Here is a 24335-nt window from a genome sequence, read left to right on the forward strand (position 1 = left end):
TATATAAAAACCTTCATGTACAAGTAGGTAATTTTTGCACTAATCATGGTGTATCAACACATCCCCATAGAATTTCTTTTCTTCTTTTTTTTCCCCACCATTGATTTTCTGTTTATGAAAGTAATGCATGCTCACTGTGAAGCATTTGGATGATATAGAAAACCCAGGGTGACTTTAAGCAGCAGGTTTCCCCAGTATAGCCAGAAGACGATTTGGCTTTCAAGAGAATAATTAACAAAACTCGTTTTAAGAGCCCATTTATTGCAGAAAATAGGGGAATTGCCTGTCCAGGGGAATGAGAAGTGTTCAGATGTTGCCGACACTTCCTTCCTATGCACTGTGGCCCCAGAATAATGACTTCTTTTATAGGAGAGGAGAAGTTGCTGTGGTCCAGCGGATAGGAAACAGTGCTACCAGGCTTTCTCAATTTGCAGAAAATATGCCCAAGTCTGCATTTTCAAAGAAAGCCAGCAGACCACATCAAAATCAAAGACAGTATATATTCCTTACTTTGGATTTATTTGTTCTTATAGCAAAGCCACATTTCCCAAAGTCTGTTCCATTGAACAACTATCACATGTGATTTTCCATGTCAAAGGGTTCCACAGTCACATAGGCTGGGAAATACTCATCTTGTTGTTGTTGTTTCCTGGAGAGAAGTGAGGTGTATTAGCATGTTACAGAATAGGAGAGTCTGAAGTAAAAAGACCTGTGCTAGTTGATTTTATTTGTTCTTTCTAAAACTTATATGATTGAGGACTTTTTTTTTTTTTTTTTTTAAGTAATGTCTGCTTATATTCCCTAGAACTCTTTGGCCACAAAAAAAACAAAAACAAAAAACAAAAAACCACAACAAAATACAGAGAAAAAAAATAAGCAAAAGCAGTTATTGAATACTTACTCTGGGCACACATTCTGTTCAGAGCTGTTGCATTTCTGGTGTCCTTTTTCCTTCTGGATGAGCGGAGTGAAGCAATTACTCAGCTGTCAGATTAGTGCCAGGCACTGTGCCGGGCACTTTCTTTGCTTTACTGCCTTTGAACCCTACAGCAGCCTGTAATCCTCATTTTGTAGAGGTAAAGAGGGGATGCAACTTCCCTCCAGCCCCTCAGCGAGGTGAATGCTGGAGCTAAGCCAGGTCCATGGTTGCCTACCCCATGCTGAGGCTCTCAATGCTTTGAACACTCCTGTCCTTCTACAAGTCAGACATGGACCCCACTGTGCCCTGCCCACATTGGAGGCCCCTAATGGCATTCATTGGGGCCCTTTTAAAAGATATTGCTGTTGGCAGTGTGGCATCACATGTGGACACCACTTGGTGAGGACTGCATACCCTTCACAGGCAAATAACTGGAAATTGAGTGTGTGGTGTATATATGTTAATGTCCCCATCCATCTCTCTCTTTCTATCAATATGCCAGCTTCCCCAGAATCCATCCCAGGGCCTGCAACATAGCAGGCGCTTGGTGACAAATGTTCATTGACATGACATGGGGAAATAAATGCTACATAAAGTGTGGGTTCATGTCCTTACACTCCCTGGCATCCTGTGCTTTATTTTTCTCCATAGCATTTATCACGACTAGACATCTCTATTTACTTGCTTATTTGCTTACAGGGTGTCTCCTCACCTTTGGGCATAAACTCCTTGGGGGGAAGTTCTTTAGGTTATTTATTCACCACCATGAACCTAGAGTAGGTGCTCAGTAAATATTTGGTGAAAGAACAAATGGTCAAATACAAGTTTTTACCATTGCTTCTACTTTCCCCAAACTCCTCAGATTGCTTTCTTTATTCATCTGCTTCTCTCTCAGGAGTAGTTAAAATCTACTTAGGCTGTAAATAAGGGAAGTCTACATTTTTAGCTATTCTAGAGCAGCAAATATTGAAGGACTCCGGGTTAACGGGTGCGGGGCTGTTTACAAGGCAGAAGGAGCTACAAAGTCTAGCATCCAGGAAGGTATAGAGTCACAGGGACAGTATGAAAAGTCTCCACTCTGAGCCCATCACTGTCACAGCACAAATGTCTTCAGTAACATAGTAGCACAGGACCTGCCAGGAATGCAGAGCACCACTGAAAGGCATTCTGCCAAAATGTTTTCCTACCTACCGAAGGGTAGAGATTGCAGCCTTCGTAGCCCTGATTGGATTACCAAAGCCCAGAAGCACTTTAATCTCCAATCCTGCCCCTTGGGGTTGTGGGGGGAGCCAGGGGCATGGGAGGTGATGAATGAGAGATGGGTGAGCTGTAGAAGCTCTTGGCGACTCGTGTCTCCCAGCTTTGGGGCTGGCACTGAGAATCTAAAACTCCTTGCCACAGAGATAAAGTAAGGGATTCTCAAGTACAAGTCTGTTGATAACTCCCCTTTAATTTGGATTCTGTTGTATAAAATCTTTGTCAAAACAGGCTTTTAGCACAAATGGGTATGTGTTGAGGGTGGGGAGGTAAAGGGGAAAAAAGCTGGATTGTTAAGAAAAAAGGGACCCTTTAATAGCCAAAAACAGCAAAGTAGAAGGAGAAAGGAGCAGAGCAGAATATGAATAGACTGGGATAGCCAGAAAGATAGTCTTTTCAAAATGAATTGTATTGTCCAATTAAATACACATAACTAAGGTTAAAATACTTGAAACAAGCCTGACCTTGGAACAAATATATTTTCTTAAGCCTCACAGAATGAAGCAAATCGTAATAGGCTGTGATTAATTATATCTTAAGTTATGAAAAATGGGAATAAACCAAGTTTTCTGACGGGATGGGGTCCAGTGTCTTCATGTAAGGGAAGGTGTCCTGTGATTAGAGGTGTAGGTCTCTGTCCTGAGAGAGACCACATGACCCACAAGGAGGGCTGGGAGGGGATCTGGGAGGGGAAGATAAAGAGGAATCTGTGGATCTGGGGAGGTCAAGGATCTGAAGGTAGAGTCATCTGTGTTTGGGGGCAAGGGAGGAGAGCCAGGGCCAGCATGAAGGAATGTGGTCCGAGGGGAAGAAAGAGCGACGAGCGCATTGGCAGTTTAGATGCATTTAGTTGACCAGAGATGAAGGCAGGAACATGGAAATCAGCAAGAGTAACAGTGGAAACATTTTCTGTTACACAGACTTTCTCCAAAGGGCTGGGGGGAAAAAGGGGGAGGGTGCTGATTTCTGGAGTGATATTTATAAAAACAGGTCAGGAGCACTGACAAGGAGGCAAGCATAGAGCTCGTCGGGATAAGAATGTTGGTGTCTTTCTATGTACAAGGGATGTATGAACCCGTATACACACAAGGAAGTGGCAAAAGTTATTGGGGAAGCGTCAAGGTGGAAACTCATAGCTATTATTTTTGTGGCCTCTAGCTACAGGCGCTAACAGGTAAAGTTAGTCTAGAGACCCAAAACGGGGAAAAATGACATTTTAACATTTTTGTCAGGTAGGCAATTTAAAAATAAACTTGAATTCAATATATACCATTAATGCTAGGGGTTGTGTTATAACGATGCAAAAAAATGCCTTCTTTTCGATAGCAGTTAAGGAAAAAATATGTTGTAGGGTGCTAGGAACCATATATAGAAGAGGCATATGTGACTGTGCCAGCAGCCTCACAAAGCTCCTGAACACATACTATGAGTCTGCCCTCCAGAATTAACACAGTAACCTATGTCAGGGACTTACTATTATCCTAATATCTGCTTTTGGATTCTTTCCAGTCCCATTAGCGGTTCCCATGTTGATTGCTCTGTTACTCGTGAATGTTAATTGCTTCTAAATCTCTTTGGATGTTCAGATGCTTGGAGAAAATTCTGACTGGCGAAGGTGCGAGTTTTATTAATGTGCAAGTAAACAAGAAATCTGTTTAGAGATCCCAAGTGTCTGTGACTCAAGATGTCATAAACAGCTGATGCGGCATCTTTCTTTGCATGTCTGTCATATGTTGGTGGTGTGATAGTGTGTGTATGGGGGGTGGAAACAGGTTTTCAGTGATATCCATGGTGTTTGTCCTAAATCAGCATGCTCATAGATATAGTTAGATAATAAAATCCTTCCCTCTGGGATTCCTGCTTACTTAGTATGAAATGACCATGCTACCTTTGAGATAAGCTTACACATAGAAAATGCTATTAAATCAGAAGATGTAAAAACATGAATCTAATTTGGCCCATCACCTATGTGTTGATCTCCATAGTTTCTGTACCAGAGGTAACCTTGGAAATGAGCTTCTGAAGCTTCCTTATTTTACCACTGGGAAAGAAAGGCCCGGGGGGATGAAGGGATCAGGCTCATGGAGCAGCTCACAGGAGCACTGGCCAGAGAACAAGGTTACCTGACCCCTGGCCCAGTGCCTGAGCAATCAAGAGAGGGGAAAATGATAAAAACTGGTGTTTATTATATTTTTAAGAAACATTTCACTGAGTGTGGAGTTTTTTTTTGGGGGGGGTGCAAAAAAAAGCTATTATGAACTGGTACTGAAATTCATTTATTAGTCATTATTTTAGTATCCCAGTGAAGGAAGATACAAGAGATGAGCACAGTACACAGTTCAGCCTTGTGAGTCATTCATTCGAGCAATATTTATGGCGTGCCTTGACCCTGGGATTTAGTAGTGAACCTAGAAGTCCCTGCTGTTACGGAGTGTATATCATGGTTGAGGGGTAGGATGGGGCATAGAAAAACAAATAAAGAGATGAACCATTTGCTGTTAGGTGGAGGTGAGCCTCATTAAGAAAGAGAAAGTGGTAAGGGGACAGAGTGGGATGAGTCACAGCTATGTTAGACAGGTGTTTTGGGGAGACTCACTGAGGAGGTATATGAGCAGAGATCATGCAGGTGTCTGCAGCAAGATTGTCCCAGGCAAAGAGAATAATTGCAAGGGCAGAGGTCCTGAGGTGTGAATGTGCTTGGATACTCAAGGATGAGGCAAGAGGTCAGTGTGGCTGCAGAAGATTGTGATACATCATGACCCTCAAATCATGGGCTTTGGGAAGACTCTGGGTCAGATATTTGAAGAAGATACATCTTTTAGCATTTCTGTAGTCCCAAATAGTATGGCTCATAAACAGAACCCAGACTCATCTTTTTTGAGAATATTCCCCGAAGGAGCCATCCTTCTGGATTGGTGGCTATGACTCACCAAGAGTGTCCAGAAACTGTCAGATCTTTCTGGAGAGTTTTAGAACAGAGTGATTGTCACTGTACTAAAATCAGTACACCATAAAATTGTAAGTTTCTTGATGGTAGGACCTGTGTGATACACATGTGTGTCCTCCAAGAAACCACATATAGTGCTAAACTTATATGTAGTAAGGATGCACTAAATATTGATTATTTGTTCAGTGTATGAATAAATGGCCTGAGAGTGGTAGAAGGGATGGGGTGTCCTAGAAAGGGTTGTTAAAAATACACACTTCTAAAAATGCTGTTGGCGAGATTACTTCTGAAGAATTCTGACTTCCTTGGAATCATTTTTAAAGACAAGTCCATATGCTGACATGTGAACATAAGTATGTAACAAACTGAACAGTAGTAACATTATTTTCAGGCCAAATTTTAGTTGGATGGTTGTATTTTGTCAATCTAATTTTTTTTCCATGTTTAAACTGGATGTGGGAAGTTTTTTGAACCTTTCCTCTGGTATCAAAGGACTATTGGTGTCTGGGCTCATAAGATCAAGGGTTACATTCAGCACTGTCTTCTGTGGGCAAAAATGTGTTTAATAAATTGAGATTGAAGTGGAAATTATGTGGGAAAGAATAGTCCCCAAGGGGAAGATGGGTGGTCAAGTTGCATTGGGATGGGGAAGGAGAAAATTGTAATTCTTGTCCTCCATTACTGAATTCTCTAATTATAATGGATCAATAATTTATTTGCCTATTGCATTTCAATATCCCCATCTACAAAGTGGGGGTAACACAAACTTACCCTCTGCCTTTCAGGTTTTTTGCGAAAATCAGTGAACTAATATTGGTAAAATTGGAGCCCCATGGATGAAGGGTACTTTGTAAGTATAACATATTATTGTCATGTTATGTTCTATTACTCCAAAGTGCAAATACCAGATGTCTGCTCTTGCCATATTAGGAAATCAGTAACACCAAGTTTCACACCCAAAGATTGATAATCTGACTTCCTTTGAGGAATTTAATATTTCTGAACTCTCTAATGTTTTGTCAATATGTTGGATGTAGAAAAGGCTGACTCACCTCCCCAAAATATTTTGGCAATGTTTTCCAGACAATTTGGAAGAATACATGTCTGCAAATTGTGTAAACATGTTGATATAAACTCTGGATATGAATGCAAGGTATTTTTATTTCTCTTTCACCACTTTTATCCTTTTCTTTTTCTTCTTCTTCTTTTTTAAAATTTGCATTTAATTCTGTTTTGAGCTGTCAGTGTGTGTATCAAAGAAATGATTGGTTTCAGGGAGAGACTGAATGTTTCACTGAGGTGAGAGATGTTTTGTTAACAATGAAACTAAGTTAGACATACCTTAGACACGTTGCAAAGCATTGTGGTTCCAGACTTGGGAGGCCAACTAGCAAGGTGAGTGAAGTGTGGATCACCTCTTCTGGATCACATGACAGCCCAGGTGACGTGGGAGTGGCCTCCTGGTCATGGAATGGCCAAGGGTTGCAAGCCACAAAGCCAAAGAGCAGGCAGAAATGGTACAATCCTAAAGCAACTGCTTCATCTGATTTTCCCCACAGAATGGTACATCTTTTTATTTCGCTAGGTCAGCCAATGTCCTGGTGTTCTGCAAGACTAGACTGTCCAGTGACATGCCCAGTGCTTAATCCATGGTATTTTTTTGTTTTTCGTTTTTGAAGAATAGCTGTCACACCTTAAAAACTCATAACAGAGAGAGTTTAAAAATGGTTGTGATGCTTATTGAAGCCTGTTTTACTGAGATTCATGGGGTTGTAGGATCTTATGTCTGGAAGTGTCCTTACATGTCTCTCGTAGTGCCTTATCTTGGCTAGCTCTAAAGATTCTGCCTGATAGGTGCCCCAGAACCTCTAAGGGCAGATTTATTACCTCAAGAGGCAACTCTTTTCAGTTACAGGATTCTTTCTTGAGTTGAGCTCACACCTACCCTCATGTATCTTCCACCCTTGGTTCCTAATTTTACTATCTGCATCTACAAGGAATAAGACTTTCTCCTTCAAAGTGACACCCTTTCAAGTATTTGGTGGCACTATCAGGGTCCCCCTGGAAGTGGCCTCTTTGTCAGCTTCCATTCCCTCAACAACTGCACCTCACATGCCATGAATTCCCAACTCTTTACTCCTCTGGAAAGGCTCTCATTTGTCTATATCTCTCTTAATAAGTAGCACTGAGAATCTACTTTCTTCAGGCCCCATTCTGCACCCCAGAGTCAAGTGATCTAATCAAAGGTCCAGAAGAGAATGACCTCGAAGAAACCGCCTGGTATCACATATGCCCATGGTTTGGTTTGAGTAATGAGACAGCAAAGCCCACATCCCTCTGTGAGGTGCAGGTGATTGACAGGGAGAAAGTTGTTTTGGTTAATAATACAATCTCCTTGGCTCCTGGAGACACAGCAGTAGCCTACTAATTCGTTAGAAGTGAATTAAGGTTGTTTACTGATGTTTTAAAGTAACTGTCAGAGTGAAAAAAAAAAAAGGGTTCATACTAGATGAGCCCACTCACCTACTTCGGAGTTGCTGTTTATTTTAAGCTGAGTGCATAAATAATATATTGAGATACGAAGGGTGATTTCAAGCATTAAAACAGGAAGCCTCCTGTTTACTAACTGTCATTGGGTTGAAGAGAATTTAAACAGCTCTGAACCTTTTTGTCTGGGAATGCAAGGCATGAAATTAACTTACATTTCGTAGTTAGCAGAAATCATGATTAAGGCAGTCTTGTTGGTATGTCTTCTGTTGATCTGGGTCGTTTTTGCTATGCAAGACAAGCCTTGGCAACAAGATGCTTCCCATGCCTTGTTTGAAATCAGACCCCCTCCCTGTGCAACATCCTCCCCCCACCCCGAAATAAGCAGGGATCCCTCTGGGTCACAGTTTGTTCTGGATATAGAGACAAAGAAGAATATTAGACTAGTTTCTGGGGGTTCTAGTCCTGATCTCAAGCAGCTCTCTTTGAATCTCACTTTCTTTACCTATAGAATGGGGATAAGAGCATCTGCTTTCATTACTTCATAGGAAGATGGAGACCCCAATGAAGTCATTGTTGTGAAATTGCTTTGAAAGGCGTCAGGTGGGACAAGATGATAACAGTTAATGCTATTAATGAATTACATGCATTAACTCCTTTCATTCCTCCAGTAACCCTAGGGATAGGTCCTATTATCATCGTAGTTTTACCACTGCAAAAACCGAAGCACAGGGAATTGAAAGGATTTGCTCCATCATCTCATAGCTAAAAAGTGTAAATTGGGATTCAAACCCCAGGCTAGAATCGATGGGTTGAGAGTTTGTGTTCTTTACTATTACTTATTTGGGAAAATAGGTTTTCTACCTATGACTGTGCCTCTTGGTCATGCTCAAGTAAATGAAACATCATTCCTAATAGCCTGGACTGAATTTAGCTTGAGAAAATGCAGGTATGGTTTCTCTGTGAGTGATTATCAGCAAGGAGGATTCCCAATGGGTAGGGATATAGCTGACTGTATGGATTAATTACGTTTTATATGTAAAGAGCCTGGTGATTCTGAGATGAAAAGCCCTAAGTGAAAAGACTTATTACTTGTAATGCTTTCAGAAACAAGAAATTTGATTCACTTTTTGTCCCTATAAACTTGGAAGTGTGATAGCCTATTTTGGACTAGAGGGAGAGTGTTCAAAGATGAATAGAAAATGTATGGAATGTTTAATTTTGCATGATTACATTTCATATTTTCCGGGGTAACTGTGGCAAATACAAGTGCATGATAATATCACAGTATACCTATTTTAGATGTTTTGATGAATACTCTGGCTTTTGCAGCCTGATACATGAATCCTTTGGGACAAGTCCCTATTAAGCAAATGAACAAGAATATATTTGTGTTCACATCACTGAAAATATGTAATTTGTATAAGTGCATTTTTATTTGTATTTACATTATATTTATTTCAATTTCAAAAGAGGAAAAGAACCTAAAGTGATTAATGAAAACAAAAGGGATGTGAATTTGCAGACATTTTCCCTTGAAATATGCTCAGTCTAGTGGGGTCATGCTTCAAAGTTGGAGTGGCAAAAGTGGGGGTGTGCTTTGCTTTGGATTTGTGAACGAAGCAGTTCAGAAGTAGGATCACCTCCAAAATCCCAGAAAAATGGATGGACTCAAGAGAAGTCATCAGCTGTGGGAAAGAATAAATTCTGCACTTCCCCACTGCAATAATCTCAACATTTGCTGCTGTGCCCTAGCACTTGTTAATACAATAAGATAATTGCATAATTAAATACACTATGGAATTTCAATAATTGGAAACTTTGTTTTCTCATCACAATGTGCAACTTGCTGATGTTGGAAAGCATCGCAGTGTTTTAGGGAGGTTGGGATCATTCTTTCCCATCACGTCCCCTGCAGCCTTCTGCCGTTCCTCTGGCGGTTCTGAGACACGTTGCTTTTGGGTTATTTTTAGTTGGTTATATTTAGACAAGGTGAAATTAAGCAGGAAGTTCCCCAAAGTCTGACTTGCCTGCCCAGGTGGTGGGATTTGAGGCTTATTTCACGGAGAGTGTCCCTGGTGCCCTCTAGATCTTTCTAAGTAATAATGGGTGAGGAGTACACTGTGGCTGAGTGCCCTTTGAAACTGGGGAGCAGCTCTTTGGGTAATAATTTCTAGATAGATTTAGTGGAGTTGCTGAGATGGTAGACTCCAGAGCAGGGCTCCTGGATCAGACCCTGGCATGGCCTCTTGCATGCTGTGTGACCCTAGGAAAGATACTCAGTCCCTCCTGTTTGCTTATCTGTAAAAGGAGAATCTTAGCGTTGGTGCAGGGCATAATTGAGTTAACATATAGAAAGAGCTTAGAAAATACAGGGCAGGTTTGTGAACCCCCAGTAAATGTTTGCTTGGCTGAAAACACAAAGATGAGTAATACCCATCCCCTATTCTGGAATCATTTAATCAAATTGGGGCAACAGACATGTAAATGATGACTTTGATGCTGATAAAAATAATAGTATTAAGGCAATGGCAGGCAGACAGTAAGATATTTTAGCAAGATCTGGTCTGTCCTTACAGTGGCCCCAGCATCTAACACATAGACAAGTAAATGAATGATGCAAATTTGGTTGAATTATTTTGTCTGAGAGTCAAACGGTTTATTAGCAGAGTGGGTTCCTGGCTGAGTAATCGAAGAGGACATAGTTGGGACTCAATACATGTTTGGAGGGCAAATGAGTGAAGGAATGCATGGATAAAATTGACTTGAAGCTTTCTCCTTAGAACTACTCTAATCAGTTTGAGAAAGCAGGTGAAAATATTAGGGCCAACATAGGGTAAAACAAGGAAGACACCTACAATGTGACACTTAAGGAGGCACTTGCTCTCAGGGTTGTGCCAGCTCTGAGGACTCACTCTCAGGGTTCCTACAGGTACTTCCTTAAATTTTGTACCTCAGATATTTTACTTTCTTCACCCTAGTCCAGTCTTGTGGACTGTAGTAGTCTTAAGAGTATGACTGTGCTTTACTTGTACGTGCTTTTGAATATTTCCTCTAAATTTTATTTTGAAAAACTTCAGAGCTACAAAAAAAAGTTGGAAGATTACTACAAGGAATACTTTGCACACTTTTGTACTTACATGAATTAATTATCAGTATTTAGTCACGTTGATTATCTCTCCCCATAGACAGGAGTTTGAACCTTGTCCCAGTTTAGCAGAGAAATCACATACCCTCCATACAACACCCTTCCTCCCACCTCCAGTGCATGTATGTTAAATTTACTTCCTAAATTCTGCACCTTAAAATTATAAATTTTGGAGGGAAAAAGCCAAAAAGAGCAGTAAGAAAACTTGGCTTAAATTCTTTTTTCAAGTTTAAAAACTAGTGTTTGAAATTTATTTTTAGTCTATTAATATACTAACATATATAGAACATGACCAATATAAGATACTTAAAATTTTAACGGTTAAGAAGTTTTTCTGGATGCTCTGACATTCTCTTTCACAGAAGAGAGTTTTTTTGAAAAGGCAAATTCCCTTGACCATTATTTTTCTCAGAGCCTATCAAAAGTAGATGGTAGTCCGATTACTAATAAAAGGAAACATCCTTTTCCATGTTAAGAATATTCACTGTAAGTGGTGACTTTGCAAATATAATATAAAAAGGAATACACACTTGACTTTGGACTACACTGACAAATTCTCATGGGAAAAAAAATCCTTTCCTGATAATCTTGTTTATAAAAGATAAGGTATTGGTCTCTGAAATTGTGGCAAGATCTGCCAGAAGGTTGCATTATTTCACTGGTTTTGAAAGGGCTCTCCATGAAGCCTAGGGAATCTGGGGAGGGGTCTCAGGACCTCTGATGATGGTTGGTGGCGAGAAGGGAGCCCAGCACTGGAATCCAGGCTAGTCACTCATGTTCCATTGGGATAACTCTGAGATTGTGTGCTTTTTATTGGCATCTGCCTAAAAACCAGTTTTCAGGAAAATGTTCTAGAGTTAAACAGAGCGAGGTTGGAAACCACAGCATTGGGGGCTAGAAGAAAAAACAGGAGAAATTCATGCAGTGTTGTTGGTTGGCAGTGAGGGGTGATAGCTGTCAGCTTGCAGGGTGGGAGAGGTCAGGAACTCCATGAGAAGCAGACACAAGAACTAAAACACAGTCAGTGTCTAGAAGTTTGAAGCAGGGTCAAATGCCCAGCCATTGCCTAAGGCAGTCATTCTGAAACTTGAGTGAGTCCTGATCCTTAACCCAGAGATTCTGATTCAGTAACTCCAGAGAGGGGCTAGGGTGTCTAGTTTGTTAACTGTCACTCCTTAACATGTAGAGAAAAATTGCCCTAAAGTCACACTTATGTCAAAGAACATGATAATATTTGGTGATGATAAAGATGACTGGAATTGTAGGGAACATGTTCTTACACTCAGCTCAGTATAACCAACCCTTTTTCAAGTTTCAGGACATTTTAGAATGATTTCCTCCCCAAATGCTTAAAATAATAAAGATTACTCTGAATAATAGAAGGCAGGAAAGACAAACAGATGAGTAATTGTATTATAAAGTGGTGCCTAAATCCAGTTGGGGAGGTCCCACAAGAGGAGGGTAAAGAAAGCTCACGTCTCATTGGGTGCTGAGATGGGCCCCTGGAGGAGGGAATCTGGGGTTGGGGTCTCATGGCTTAGTGGGATATGCATAGGTTGGGAGGTGGGTGGACCTGGGTTTGAATCCCAACTCTCCTACCTACTGATTATACGGTCTTAGGAAAATCACCTAATCTCTTTAAGCCTAGGTCTTCCTTGTAGAGGAAGAATAAAGATGAAATTAGACAATTGTACTCAAAGTACTGAGCACAGGTCCTGCAGAATCATAGATGCTCAATAAGTGGTTGTAATGACTATTTTAACCATTTAAGATGGACCTCATGACAGGTCAGCTTTCAAGAGGGCAGGAATGAAAGTGCATGTCCCTATTGGTTTTGTTTCTGGTTTTTGGGTGGAGGGAGGAGGGGGAGCAATAGAACATTCCAAAGAAGAGGAAGTGTATAAGCCCACCTTGAAGTAATAGATGGTGTATGCTTTTGTGTCTTCAGTGTTCCCAAAAGTGTTGTTCATGTAGAAGGTTCTAGATGGTACAAATATTTTACAAGTATTAACTAACTCAATCCTTATTGCAATTCTTTTTTTTTAAATTTTTTATAAACATATAATATATTTTTGTCCCCAGGGGTACAGGTCTGTGAATCGCCAGGTTTACACACTTCACAGCACTCACCATAGCACATACCCTCCCCAATGTCCATAACCCCACCCCCCTTCTCCCAACCCCCCTTCCTCAGTTTGTTTTGTGAGATTAAGAGTCACTTATGGTTTGTCTCCCTCCCAATCCCATCTTGTTTCATTTATTCTTCTCCTACCCCCTTAACCCCCCATGTTGCATCTCCACTTCCTCATATCAGGGAGATCATATGATAGTTGTCTTTCTCCGATTGACTTACTAACTAACTAACTAACTCAATCCCTTATAGCAATTCTATGAAGTAGGTGTTATTATCTAACAGACCATGAACCTGAGGCACAGAAAGGTTAACAAACTTGTCCAAGATCACACAGCTGATAGTGGTAGAAACTGAATTTATTTATTTTTTATTTTTTTTAATGTTTTAAATGTTTTATTTATTTATTTGACAGAGAGAGACAGTGAGGGAGGGAACACAAGCAGGGGAATGGGAGAGGGAGAAGTAGGCTTCCTGCTGAGCAGGGAGCCCAATGCAAGGCTTGATCCCAGGACCCCAGGATCATGACCAGAGATGAAGGTAGATGCTTAACGACTGAGCCACCTAGGCACCCCTAGAAACTGGATTTAAACACAGACAGCACCTGTACTTCTAACTACTATGCTATGGTATTTTAATAATAATGATTTATATTAATGTGTATTAGGAAAATACAACTAGCACAGTGAAAACCATGCTTTTACAGATATTGTTGCCTAGAACAATAGTAAAAATTTAAAAAGTACCTTGATTTGCATGAGTCACATAAAAGTAATAATAGTAGGGGCAGCATCTAATATGATAACAGTCCTGCAGGTGGTCCCAGGTGATTTTGGTCTGGGAAATTCTGGGGCAAGGATAGATTGGAGATAGATAGATGGGGGACTCTGGCCTCCCATCATTGCTATGTAACACACAGGAAAACCTTCAAGCTCTAGGGAAGAAGCAGGTAGGCTTCCCTTTAAGTGGGGAGCCAGGGGAAGGGGTAGTTTGCCAAGTTCACTCCCATTTCCTGCAGTTCTTTGGGGAAGGGAGGGAAAAACTCCCCCTTGCCCCAGAGCATCTGTGGTGGGGCCAGCCCCGGCTCTCGACTATTTTGTAAGTTTTCAGCAGCCCCCTCCACTTCCCCCCGTCTCCTGTCCTTCTTTTACCTTCTTTTCTTCTCTCCTCTGCCACCTCTTCCCCTTCTCTCTCTTGTTCACGAGGACAGATTTCAAAGAGGCCCTGCCCCAGGGATGCAAATGCCTAGTGCAATTCAATAAGAGACAGAGTTTAATACTCTACCTGGCATTTTAATTTATCTTCAGCTTTCCAGGATGACAGTTGCATCTGCCCCTGTATCTCTCCTTTAGATGTGGTCAGAAAAACCTAAAAGCCCAGATAATCCTAAACCAATCCATGCTTAGGGTTTTATGTGTGCAGCAGATTTACCTTCCTAACAACCTGTTTGAAGCTAATATTAAAGTGAGTTTGCATTCCCTGGGCACACGAGTCCAGGTGTTAGTCTCTAAAGTGCAGGAAACCAGAATCTAACCAGCCACGTCTGGGCAAGAAATTTTGGGTAATTCCGCAGTCCTCCAAACCTGGTGTGGATGCCTGCCCTTCAGGCTCCAGATCTGGGTCTCCTGTCTAGAAATGACTGGTTTCTAATCCATTCCTGTGCATTAATTCTGTCTTATACTGAGAACGAGCATGGTCTCCATTCCACTTGTCTCTCGATTCCCACCATTTAGTGCTTGACAGATGGTGTGCTTTCATAAATACAAGTTGCCCATTGGTTAATGAGTGACGTCAAGGATTCATCATTTCTTGTTCAAAATTACGTTCCTGTGTATAGTTACTGACTCCTGACTGTGATAGGTGTCATACTAGGGGCTTTTGATTCTCTCTCTCTCTCTCTCTCTTTTTTTTTAAGACTTTATTTATTTGACAGACAGAGATCACAAGTAGGCAGAGAGGCAGACAAAGAGAGGAGGAAGCAGGCTCCCTGCTGAGCAGAGAGCCCGAAGCGGGGCTCGATCCTGGGACCCTGGGACCCTGGGACCCTGGGACCATGACCTGAGCTGAAGGCAGAGGCTTTAACCCACTGAGCCACCCAGGCGCGCCGGGGCTTTTGATTCTTACAACAACCATCTTTACCTGACAATGGGGAAATTGAGGCTCAGGGAGGTGAGATGACTGAGCAAAGTCTGCACACTCTTGGCTCTGCCTGGTTCAAGTCCAGATACTCCAACGCCTGAGGTCAGGTTTCTGTTTCCTTTATGCTTCTCTCCTGGGCCCTGTACACATTGGGTGGGTTTCCCCACCTCCTATTAAACTAGAATTTCCTCTTAGCCGGTTTCCTAGGATCTCAACCACAAGTAGAAGGAAGCTTTCTCCCTCTCTGACTGTAAATAAAGAATCTGTCTTCATGCCATGAGACCCTGGGTGTCAACAATGCCACCGCCCACAGTGAGTCCAGGAACAGAGGCTGCTGTCAGAGTTTCCAGCAGGGGCTGCCCATGAAAGCGCCATGGGATTAGGCCTGTAAACGTGCCCTAAACACTGTTTCACAGATGAAAATAGTTGTCACAGTGACTAGAAAATTGAATTGGTTAAACCTTCTGGCTTTAGATTGTTTTTGGAGAGTGAGTAACTCTATGATTTTTACTTGTCACAGGCTAAAAGGAAAAAAAAAAAGTAAGAGTGAAACTTCATAGCTATTTTTCTTCCCTGTATGTTCATAGTGGTTATTTATATCTGGGAAGTTTCCATTGGGATTTAGTTCAGGATATAGACTTGGCAGGGTGGCTTCAGCACTCTGTGGTGACATTTGACAGACTGCAGGCAAACCAGGATGGATTTCTAATATCTGGATGGATGGATTTGGGGGTGAAGTGTTGGAATTGTACTGTATTATGAGATGGATTTATTGATCTGAATCTAAAAGTGGCCCGTTGCCTGTCAATATCAGATCTGTATCAATACGTTTGACAAATTAGGGCTCCCGACCCTTTGCTTTGTTTGCTTTATCAACTCCTCTTGGCAATAACAATAGAAGACTCCAGGTGGTGTACGGCAAATGGCTTTTTGTACTCTTCAGGTGCGCTACTGATCTTAGGGCCCAGTTTTGCGATCCTGCATATGTTGCAATCACCCAGAAGTACACGGCTGTGCCTGACTTCCTCCCCTGAATGAGACATTACCCCCGCAGTGTTGCATTTTGGTATGAAACCTTCAGACGCTGTGCCCATGCTGTAGGTAGCGTCTTCATTTTCCAACTGAAGAAATTAAGACACTTCGAGGTTAAATAAGCTGCCCAAGGCCACACGGTAAATTTGAATACAGCTGGGTTCCAGGCAGAGGTATCATTGTTCCTGGGTGAGGATGGGAAACTTTCCTTCTTTGTAGTTACAAAGGAAAAGGATCTGAATTTGCAAAGAGCTTGCTGATGGTACAATTTTTCTCCAGGTATGAGGAGACTGCCATCTTATTTCTGAGTGTCCGGGCAAGAGATCCATGGTGATGCATATGAAGTGGAAGGTGCAAAATGTGCTTTTTTTGTTCTTTGTAGTCATAGACGAGGGTTGGATCTGACCCTCATGACATGGTTCTTGGCATGTCCCATGTATCTTTCAGGGGCTAGATGCCCAACCAGATGTTAGGTGAAATGGGAGGGACACAAAAACAAAGCACGGTTCTTCCCCCTGTTAAGTGCTTATATTTTAGTTGGTGGGGATGGCTGAATTCTAGTCTGTGTCCCCAGATCCTTTCATCTGTGGGCTGGCAGAAATCTTTGGTAGGTGCAGCAGTCCCCGTGAGTCCATTCACATGACCACAGCCACAGACAGAATGATAACGATGAGTGCACTGTGCTAATAAACACTGTGCATACACTTACTTACTCAGCCAATCCTGACAACTACTTGGAATAAAGTTAACAAAGGTGTTTGGAGTTGGCAATCTCTCTCTGTGCCATGGGGGGGGGGTCTGGTATAATTCCGAATGTATAGTTTATCTCTTTGGTGAAAATTATGTTACCGTTTTACTTTTGAGCCTCATCTGGAACTTTGAGTTAAAGTCACTTTACTCTGTCATTACAATGATAATAAGGAGGGATAGAAAACCAAAGAGATAACTAATTATTTGGCAAAACAGAGCAAAACCTTTAAGAAACAGAATATTTGGGAGTTAAGTAGAGTTTTATCCAGGAACATTTTTTTTATTTTTACACTTTTTGGTTGAAAATTTATTCTAAAGCATATTTTGGAAACATGCTTATGTTTCTTTTCATGCCTTAGTGTACACAAAATTTCTAAATTTTTCTTTTTTGGAGAACTCCAGGGTAGTCATTGTGAGGACCAGAATTTATTTTGTAGGTTGAGAGGATCTAGGGCATTAACCAACTAATGATCTTTAGCGTGAAATTTTTGACATTAGTTTGTTTCAAATGCAGTGAGATAATGATCTCATTTGCATCCCTTGTCCCAGGGAAACTTGAGTAATAGTATGGTTTTGCCCTCTCTCTTCTACCCTCTGAATCCATATTCCTCATGACTCAGAAAACCACTTTCACCTGAGGGTATTGTTAGACGTGCAGATTCCCTCAGACATTCAGATCTCATTGGTTTGGAATGGCAGCTAGGAATCTCCATTTCTAACGAGCACCCTGACAAAGATCTTTATTTCTAAAAAGCAGGCGTTCTGAGGCCCCCACTTTGAGAAACAGTTTAGAGTCAGAAGATTTGGCTCCTGAGGAGGTCCCAGGCAGAGTGGGAGAGAAGACAAGTGTTATAGGAGAGTGTCCTGTCTTCCAGAAAATGGTTTCATGGGTGATTTGGTTGTGGTTTTTAGTCAAGGACAGCTAGTTACACAATCTTGTAGGAAATTCAGACCATCTGTCTTGCCCCAAGTTCAAGTTTACAGACGTTTATTGAAGACATTCTCTTGGGATCCCAGGATCCAGATGAGAAACAGTAAAATCTAGATCACCAGGAAATATATTTACTACGGGAGTTTTTTTTTTTTTCTTTTGTAGTAAGGAGAATTTATTTCATGCAAAGAATATATTATTTGATTGATATTATCTGATTATAGGAAGTCTGTGAGAAAAGAAACAATAACACCAGCAAATTATCACATTAGAATTATTCATCTAGCCATTTGTATACCATATGAATAAGTGCTCTTCAGAATCTTTCATTATTCTGTCAAATAGAGAAATTATTCACAGAAACCATTTTCATGACTTTCAAAGCAACACTAGTATGACTGAGCATAAGTGTGTGTGTGTGAGAGAGTGAGAGAGAGAGAGTGCGCTCTCCTATGCCTTGTTGGGTGGATATCAGCAAACAAACCAGGAACTAATATTAAAACAACAAATTAGCAACAATTTAATGAAGCACAATTTATGTCAAAGTATCTGAATAAAGATATGACTACATAATTATATGTAAAAATTTGAGGCAAAGAGTAGACCTTTTTTCTTATGTTTGGCTCCATATTCCAACATTGTCCAGCAGCTGTTTTTTGAGCTACCAAGCTGGGTCACAACTCTGGCCCAACCTATTCTGAGGGAAGGGTCTGTGCGGGCTGGCGGGCTGGCGGGCTCTCAAGCTGTGCACGGTCCTTGTGCCAGCAAATGAGTAAATCAGAGTTATAAGTTGCAAATGTGCCTCAAATTAACTTCTGCATAGTAGGGAATGAGCTTGGCATAATTTTAAGTCCAGCTCAGTTGACAGTCTTCTCTCGCAGCAGCTGAATCAAGGAGATGATGGAAAATTAAGGCATGGTGGGCCATCAAGCTTCCACAGGCCATGAACTCAGTGTACTGCTGTCGAAATGTCACATTCCAAGAGGTCCTGGAATTAGCAGGCTCAGTGTCATATCGCGCTGTGGGCTCTGTTCACATGATGCAAGCCTTTGCTTATCTGACCAGGACTAAAATAAGACGCTCCGATGCTTTATTTATGAGCTCCGGGCCACCCAGGCCTGTGATGTAAGTAACCTTGGGGTACACAGCATTTGATCACTTCAATTCTCATTAACTACCTGTTTCTAAATGGGGAAAAGCATTTACCCAGCACATTGCGTTATTCATGAAGACACAAAAGCGGCCTGTGGTGCTGTCACTGGGGCTGATTTCTTTGTAATGCGATCCAGCTGTTGAATGCTGCAGTGGAGGTTCCTAATGTTAGTTTTCTCCTTCTCTTTTTTCTTTTTCTTTTCTTTTTTTCTGTTCCCTCCTTCTCCTTTCTTTTTCATTCTTAAAAAAACCGGGTGAATCCAGAACTCCTTAAGCATATAACTGCCTATCAGGAAGCTACAGCCTGGTCCCCTTTTTAACATAGAAGGCAGAGACATGTTGTACCTACCACCTTGGTGGCAGGGAACCCATTGTCCATAATACTGGGTGCAGTTAGTGCAGAGTTTCTCACCTTCGGCACTATGAGCATCGCATATGTGGTCATTTTTTGTTGTTGTTGTTGTTCTCTTGTCCTGTGATTATGGGACGTTTGAAGCATCTGTGGCCTCAATTCACTAGATTCCAGTAACACCTATCCCATTTGTGACAATGAGAAATGTCGCCAGATTGCCCCAAATGCCCCCTGAGGAGCAAAACTACACCTGGATGATCTAGTGTGACAGCTTACTAGGTCTTCGTTAATGAAAGATCTCGGTGATGCTCTCTGAGGTGGTACAGATGTGGTGGTCAGATCTGGAAGGGAGGCAGAAAAGCTGGGTTTGAATCCTGGCTCCAACACTAACTGGCACTAATCGGTGTACTTTGGGAAAGATATTTAGCTTATCTAAGCTTTAAATTCTTTCCCTATTAAATAAGGATGATAATACTTAACTAATAAGGTAATTGAAAATTAGTGAAACTAATATGTGTAAAGAATATGGCAAATGATACATGCTTAAGAGCTGATGATCCAACTATATGAACTGATCAGTGAAATATTATGGTTGTCAACTTAGATGTGCAGTGACAGAAAAGATGATCCTGTAAACCCCTCTTACCATGTATTTTGTCCCCTTCCCCTCTCCCTCTATTCCCCAGCTGTTCCTATATTCCAGAAAGTGACTAATTATGGCCAGAGATGTGAGAATGGAGAGACTTGTTGAGGGGGTCAGACGAGAACAGTTTCCTGGTGGGATCATTCTAATATGAAGCCCCATGAAGAGGCGTGGGCAATTCATTTAGCTTCTTGAATGTGAAAATACAAAAAGGTTATAAAAACAAAGAAACCCTTGATGCTCCATTAATCTAAACCCCTACTCTGCACTCCACAAATGCCAAATCCACCTTGTGGTTTTTGCTTGAGGAGAAAGTGAAATCGCTTTCCTTATTCAGGAATGAGGGTGACAAATGTTAAATCTGTTTTCTTGGGAAACAGCTGAGAAAACAGTCAAAATGATTCCATGTGACTAGCACAATTTTCTGCCTGGGTCTTCAAAGTCTGAGTCCCTTTTGAGCTGTATCTAAATCTAGAAAGAAGGGCCAGGCTAAGAAGGAAGAAGTAGACGTCAAAAAAGGAGTTAAGACTATAACCTTTGACATCTGTCCTCCAGCCATCCCATGCATGTTTTCCAGAGCCTCTCAGGTCTGCTACCTGCCAGCAATTACAGTAACCTTGGCAAGAAACTCCTCTTCCCATTTGTCCTGAAACTCTCCTTTCTGGGGAGTGTTACAGTTTGACTCAAGTCTGCAGCCCTCTCTTTCTCTTTCAAGCTCATTTTAGTTGCACCATAGAACCTGAGGTTTGGAAAGGATGGGAGAGTTCATCGAGCCCATTGGTTGAATTGCTTCTGGACCATTTCCAACATGTTCTGTCTGTGCTGTCCTTGAATGATTCCAGAGATGGGGAGCTCATTGTCATGAGCATGCCCCAAAGCTGATCTGCCCACTTTACTTGTTAGAGGCACAGAAATCCCCCTCTCTGGATCTGTAGTCAGTATTCCTTCAACAAGTGCATCCTGAAGATGCCCTGTGTGCCAGGACCCAACTATGGATATAATCTAGCTTCTGCCCTTAAGGATCAAGTTCTAGTCATGGTGTTATGTTGCATGGATTTAAGTCATTCATTTATTCATTCAGCAAACACTTATGGGCTGTTATGATGAATCTGGTACTTCACTAGGACCTGGAGATATGATAGGCAAGAACACCATCCTTGCTGTCAATGGAGCTTGAGTCTAATAGAAGAGAAAGACATGAATCAAAAGTTCATGTTAATCAATATATAAAAAGATTGTACTAAGTGCAGTGAGGGAAAGGAGCTTGGTTCTATGTATATAACCATGAAAGCCACTCAAACTGGGTGGAAAGAGGAGACTGGAGAATGTTTCTCTATTAAGCAGATGATTTTCTCTGAGCTGCTGAAGGAGGAATGTGCATTAATAAGGTCCTGACATTGAAGGGGAGTGGAGTGGTTAGAACCCTGATCAAGGGGCTTGCCAGGGCTGCTGTGTGGGGCAAGCATGGGGCCCCAGGGAGTGATGGAGGCCAGTAGGCCTGGAGTCCAGCGAGCCGAGGAGCATGGTGCCAGCAAACCTTTGGAGGCTGTAGATTCTGGCCTTTTCCTTATGATCAAGGTATTGCATGGAGCACTGGGTGTGGTGCATAAGCAATGAATCTTGGCACACTGAAAAAAAAAAACAAATTAAGATGTTAAAAAAAAGGTTATTGAAGAGACTCTAAGAGCTATTTAAGGGGTAAAATGGACAGACTTGGTCAAGGTTGTGGTCAAGATGTGGTCCAGAATTATATCTGTGGATGGAGGGGATGCATTGAGATTGAGAAAAAGGCCAGAAGGGCTTTGAAGTTGGAGCCACTGAACCTGCCAGTGAGGCAGTAAGTGGGCTTCATGCAGATGGTAACATCTGAATCCTCATGAAGTGAAAGTGGGAGTCTTCTAAGCTGGTGTTCCAAGCAGGGAACCTCTAACTACACAGACAGGCGGGAATATTCTGGAACACAGCAGTTTTCCTTCAAAGGCCGGAGCCCAGAACCCATGTCAGTGAAGAGCCTCAGGACATGGTGCAGGTTAGGTGTGGCCAGCTGGCCAAGAGCCTTGCAGGCTCTGCCATGGTGCTGGACACCCTGGGAAGGTGAGGCATCGGGGAAACTTGGAGATGGAGATGGAGATTGAGATCTGTAGCTGGAGTTGTAGGAGGATCCTGGGGCTGCTGTGGGGAAGTGGAGAGTAGAAGCCAGAACTTCTGTTGGAAGGGCTGTGAGGAGGACCGAATGAGGAGTGAAATCTTTCACCCGGGCAGCAGGAATGGGCTGGAGCTATGAAGGAGAGAGAATCAGCAGGACTCACATGCCACAGATACCCTGACTATTGTTTCCCTCGTAGCTGGGGAAATGCTGGCGAAGGTTAACATTGATCTGTACACAAATGTAGTTTGGAAGACCAGTTTCCAGCGAAGCAAAATGACAGGAATGAAATATTCCAGCATGTACAGAGGCGACAATTAGTATTTCCCATCTTATCTGCTCTTTTGGATTGCTCATGCACCTGTTCATTTTCTTTGTCAAGCACAGAGTATCATTTATACAATGCTGTTTCTCCCCCGTAAACATCTGGATGTTTGGAGTCGCACAGATAAAACATCTGTATTTAGGCCTGAAGTTTTGCCTCTTCTTCCAGACGTTTGGTGTCCCATTGACAAAGCCCGTGAGTCTTTGTGAAGAGTCATCTTATAAAACTAGGTACTAAACAGGGCTGGAGCCTGTAGATGAATTTTAAGGGTTATAAGGATGAACACATCCCATGTAAAGGTGCTATAAAATAACCAGACTCACTATGGGTCCAAGGCAATTGAAGATTTTTCTCATTGACCAAAAGGTATATAAAAGAGTGTATTTAGGTTTCATAGGAATATATTTTCAGGTGATTATTGGCTTTGAGCAACTAGGAGTGGGGAGGTCAGGAGAGATTAAAATGCTGTGCATATGGAGGGGTTATCCAGATGAATTAAAGTCTGTCATTTAACTTGGCTGGCAGACAAAGAGCCAAAGAACTGGAAGGTTGAGTTCATTCTTTCCTAAATGGCACTTTCCCCTGCTTCGGGTCGGAAAATTGTCAGTAAATTTATTTGGTTTTATCCTGCTGTTTCCTCCTTCTCTCAGATTAGCCTCTATTACTGCCTTTTCTTTTTCTTTTTTAATTTAATTTAAATTTTTCCAGTGTTCCAAAATTCATTGTTAATGCACCATACTCAGTGCTCCATGCAATACTTGCCCTCCTTAATACCCACCACCAGGCTCACCTGACTCCCCTCACCCCCCCTCTCCCAAACTCTTAGTTTGTTTTGTTACAAAAGCATTTTTTAGGCTTTTGTAAAAGAAGGATCCATGAAGGGTTTGGGTCATGATTTCAAGACAGGAATTGTCCACAAACTTTAGAAAAGTACAGCTCCACTATAATACCTGGGGGCAGGATCCTTGAGTGAGAATATGTATAAACATGTTAGTAAATTGGGAGGAACTGTCTTGTCCATTCCTGGAACTGGGGGCAGGTTATACATTTTTGACACCCTCCCATCACCCTCTGCATCCTAGTTTCTCTTATGGCTTTAAATGTTCATATCTTTGGATGGATGGGAGATGTGGTGTGGCAAGTCATGCCACCAATGGTTCCAGGGTTCAAAGAGGCCACTCCTGTGGATTAGGACACACCCCTTTCTCTCTCACCTGCCTCATGGGTGTCCTTCTTGAGACGGGTCTCTGCCGAGAAACCTTTTACCCTTTCCAGATAGAGGGGACCTGCCTTAGGGGCCAGGGTGTATCTGACTAGCTACGTTCCTCTGCTAGAACCGCCTCCGTCTGAACTACTGTCAAGGCAAAATTGCTTTATTTTCTAATTTTGATGATATTAGCAAATACATGTAATGGGAAATAAAATTAATCAGTTTGTGCTTGTGAAATTGCCTCCTGTTTACCTCAGCCTTGTAGCGATTTTTCCCCCTCCTACAGGGGTTATTTTAATTAACAGCGTGAATTTTTGGTAGTTTAATTTATTTTATGATTGTGTAAAAATACTCCTTTGTAAGGGTTTATATATAACTAGCCAGCTAATTAGCAGTAATATTTTAACAACAGCTGTAGAAGCAGGAAGTCCCATGAAACATGGCTTCTCCCTTCAGACCGCCAAGATATTTATTGGTGTCTTTCCTTATCAGCTCTAGCTGAAGGCAACAAAGGAGGGTGGTGTGAGCATCAGATAATTAAAAGAGAAGTAAGCATTCAAATCCTCTCACCTGACACACAGAACTTCCTAAGGATTTCTGTGTCTTCTAGCCTCTGATTTAAGACTCCGTCCCCTTGGTTTCTCATTCTTCCTTAGTCTGTTATATATTCCCGTGGGCCTCAACATAAGACATACCTTTCTGGAAAATTATAGGTAGTCTTTTAATGGCACTAACTTGAACTAATAACAGTTCCTGGCATTTGTAC

The 24335-nt window shown here is 41.7% G+C and overlaps 1 protein-coding gene across 1 annotated transcript in view; it reads left to right on the plus strand.

Moving 5' to 3' along the window:
• PPARGC1A (PPARG coactivator 1 alpha) overlaps window positions 1-24335 on the plus strand; it is a 639925-nt gene that overhangs the window by 184260 nt on the left and 431330 nt on the right. Inside the window, exon 2 of the mRNA XM_032854074.1 lies at window positions 5909-5973. Within this exon, the coding sequence (XP_032709965.1) occupies window positions 5956-5973 (18 nt within the window). The 5' untranslated portion in view covers window positions 5909-5955. The remainder of the gene's footprint in view (window positions 1-5908; window positions 5974-24335) is intronic.

This window comes from Lontra canadensis, unplaced genomic scaffold (genome assembly GCF_010015895.1).
Source record: "Lontra canadensis isolate GAN:19392208 unplaced genomic scaffold, GSC_riverotter_1.0 scaffold1, whole genome shotgun sequence".
In the NCBI taxonomy this organism is placed as follows: domain Eukaryota; kingdom Metazoa; phylum Chordata; class Mammalia; order Carnivora; family Mustelidae; genus Lontra; species Lontra canadensis.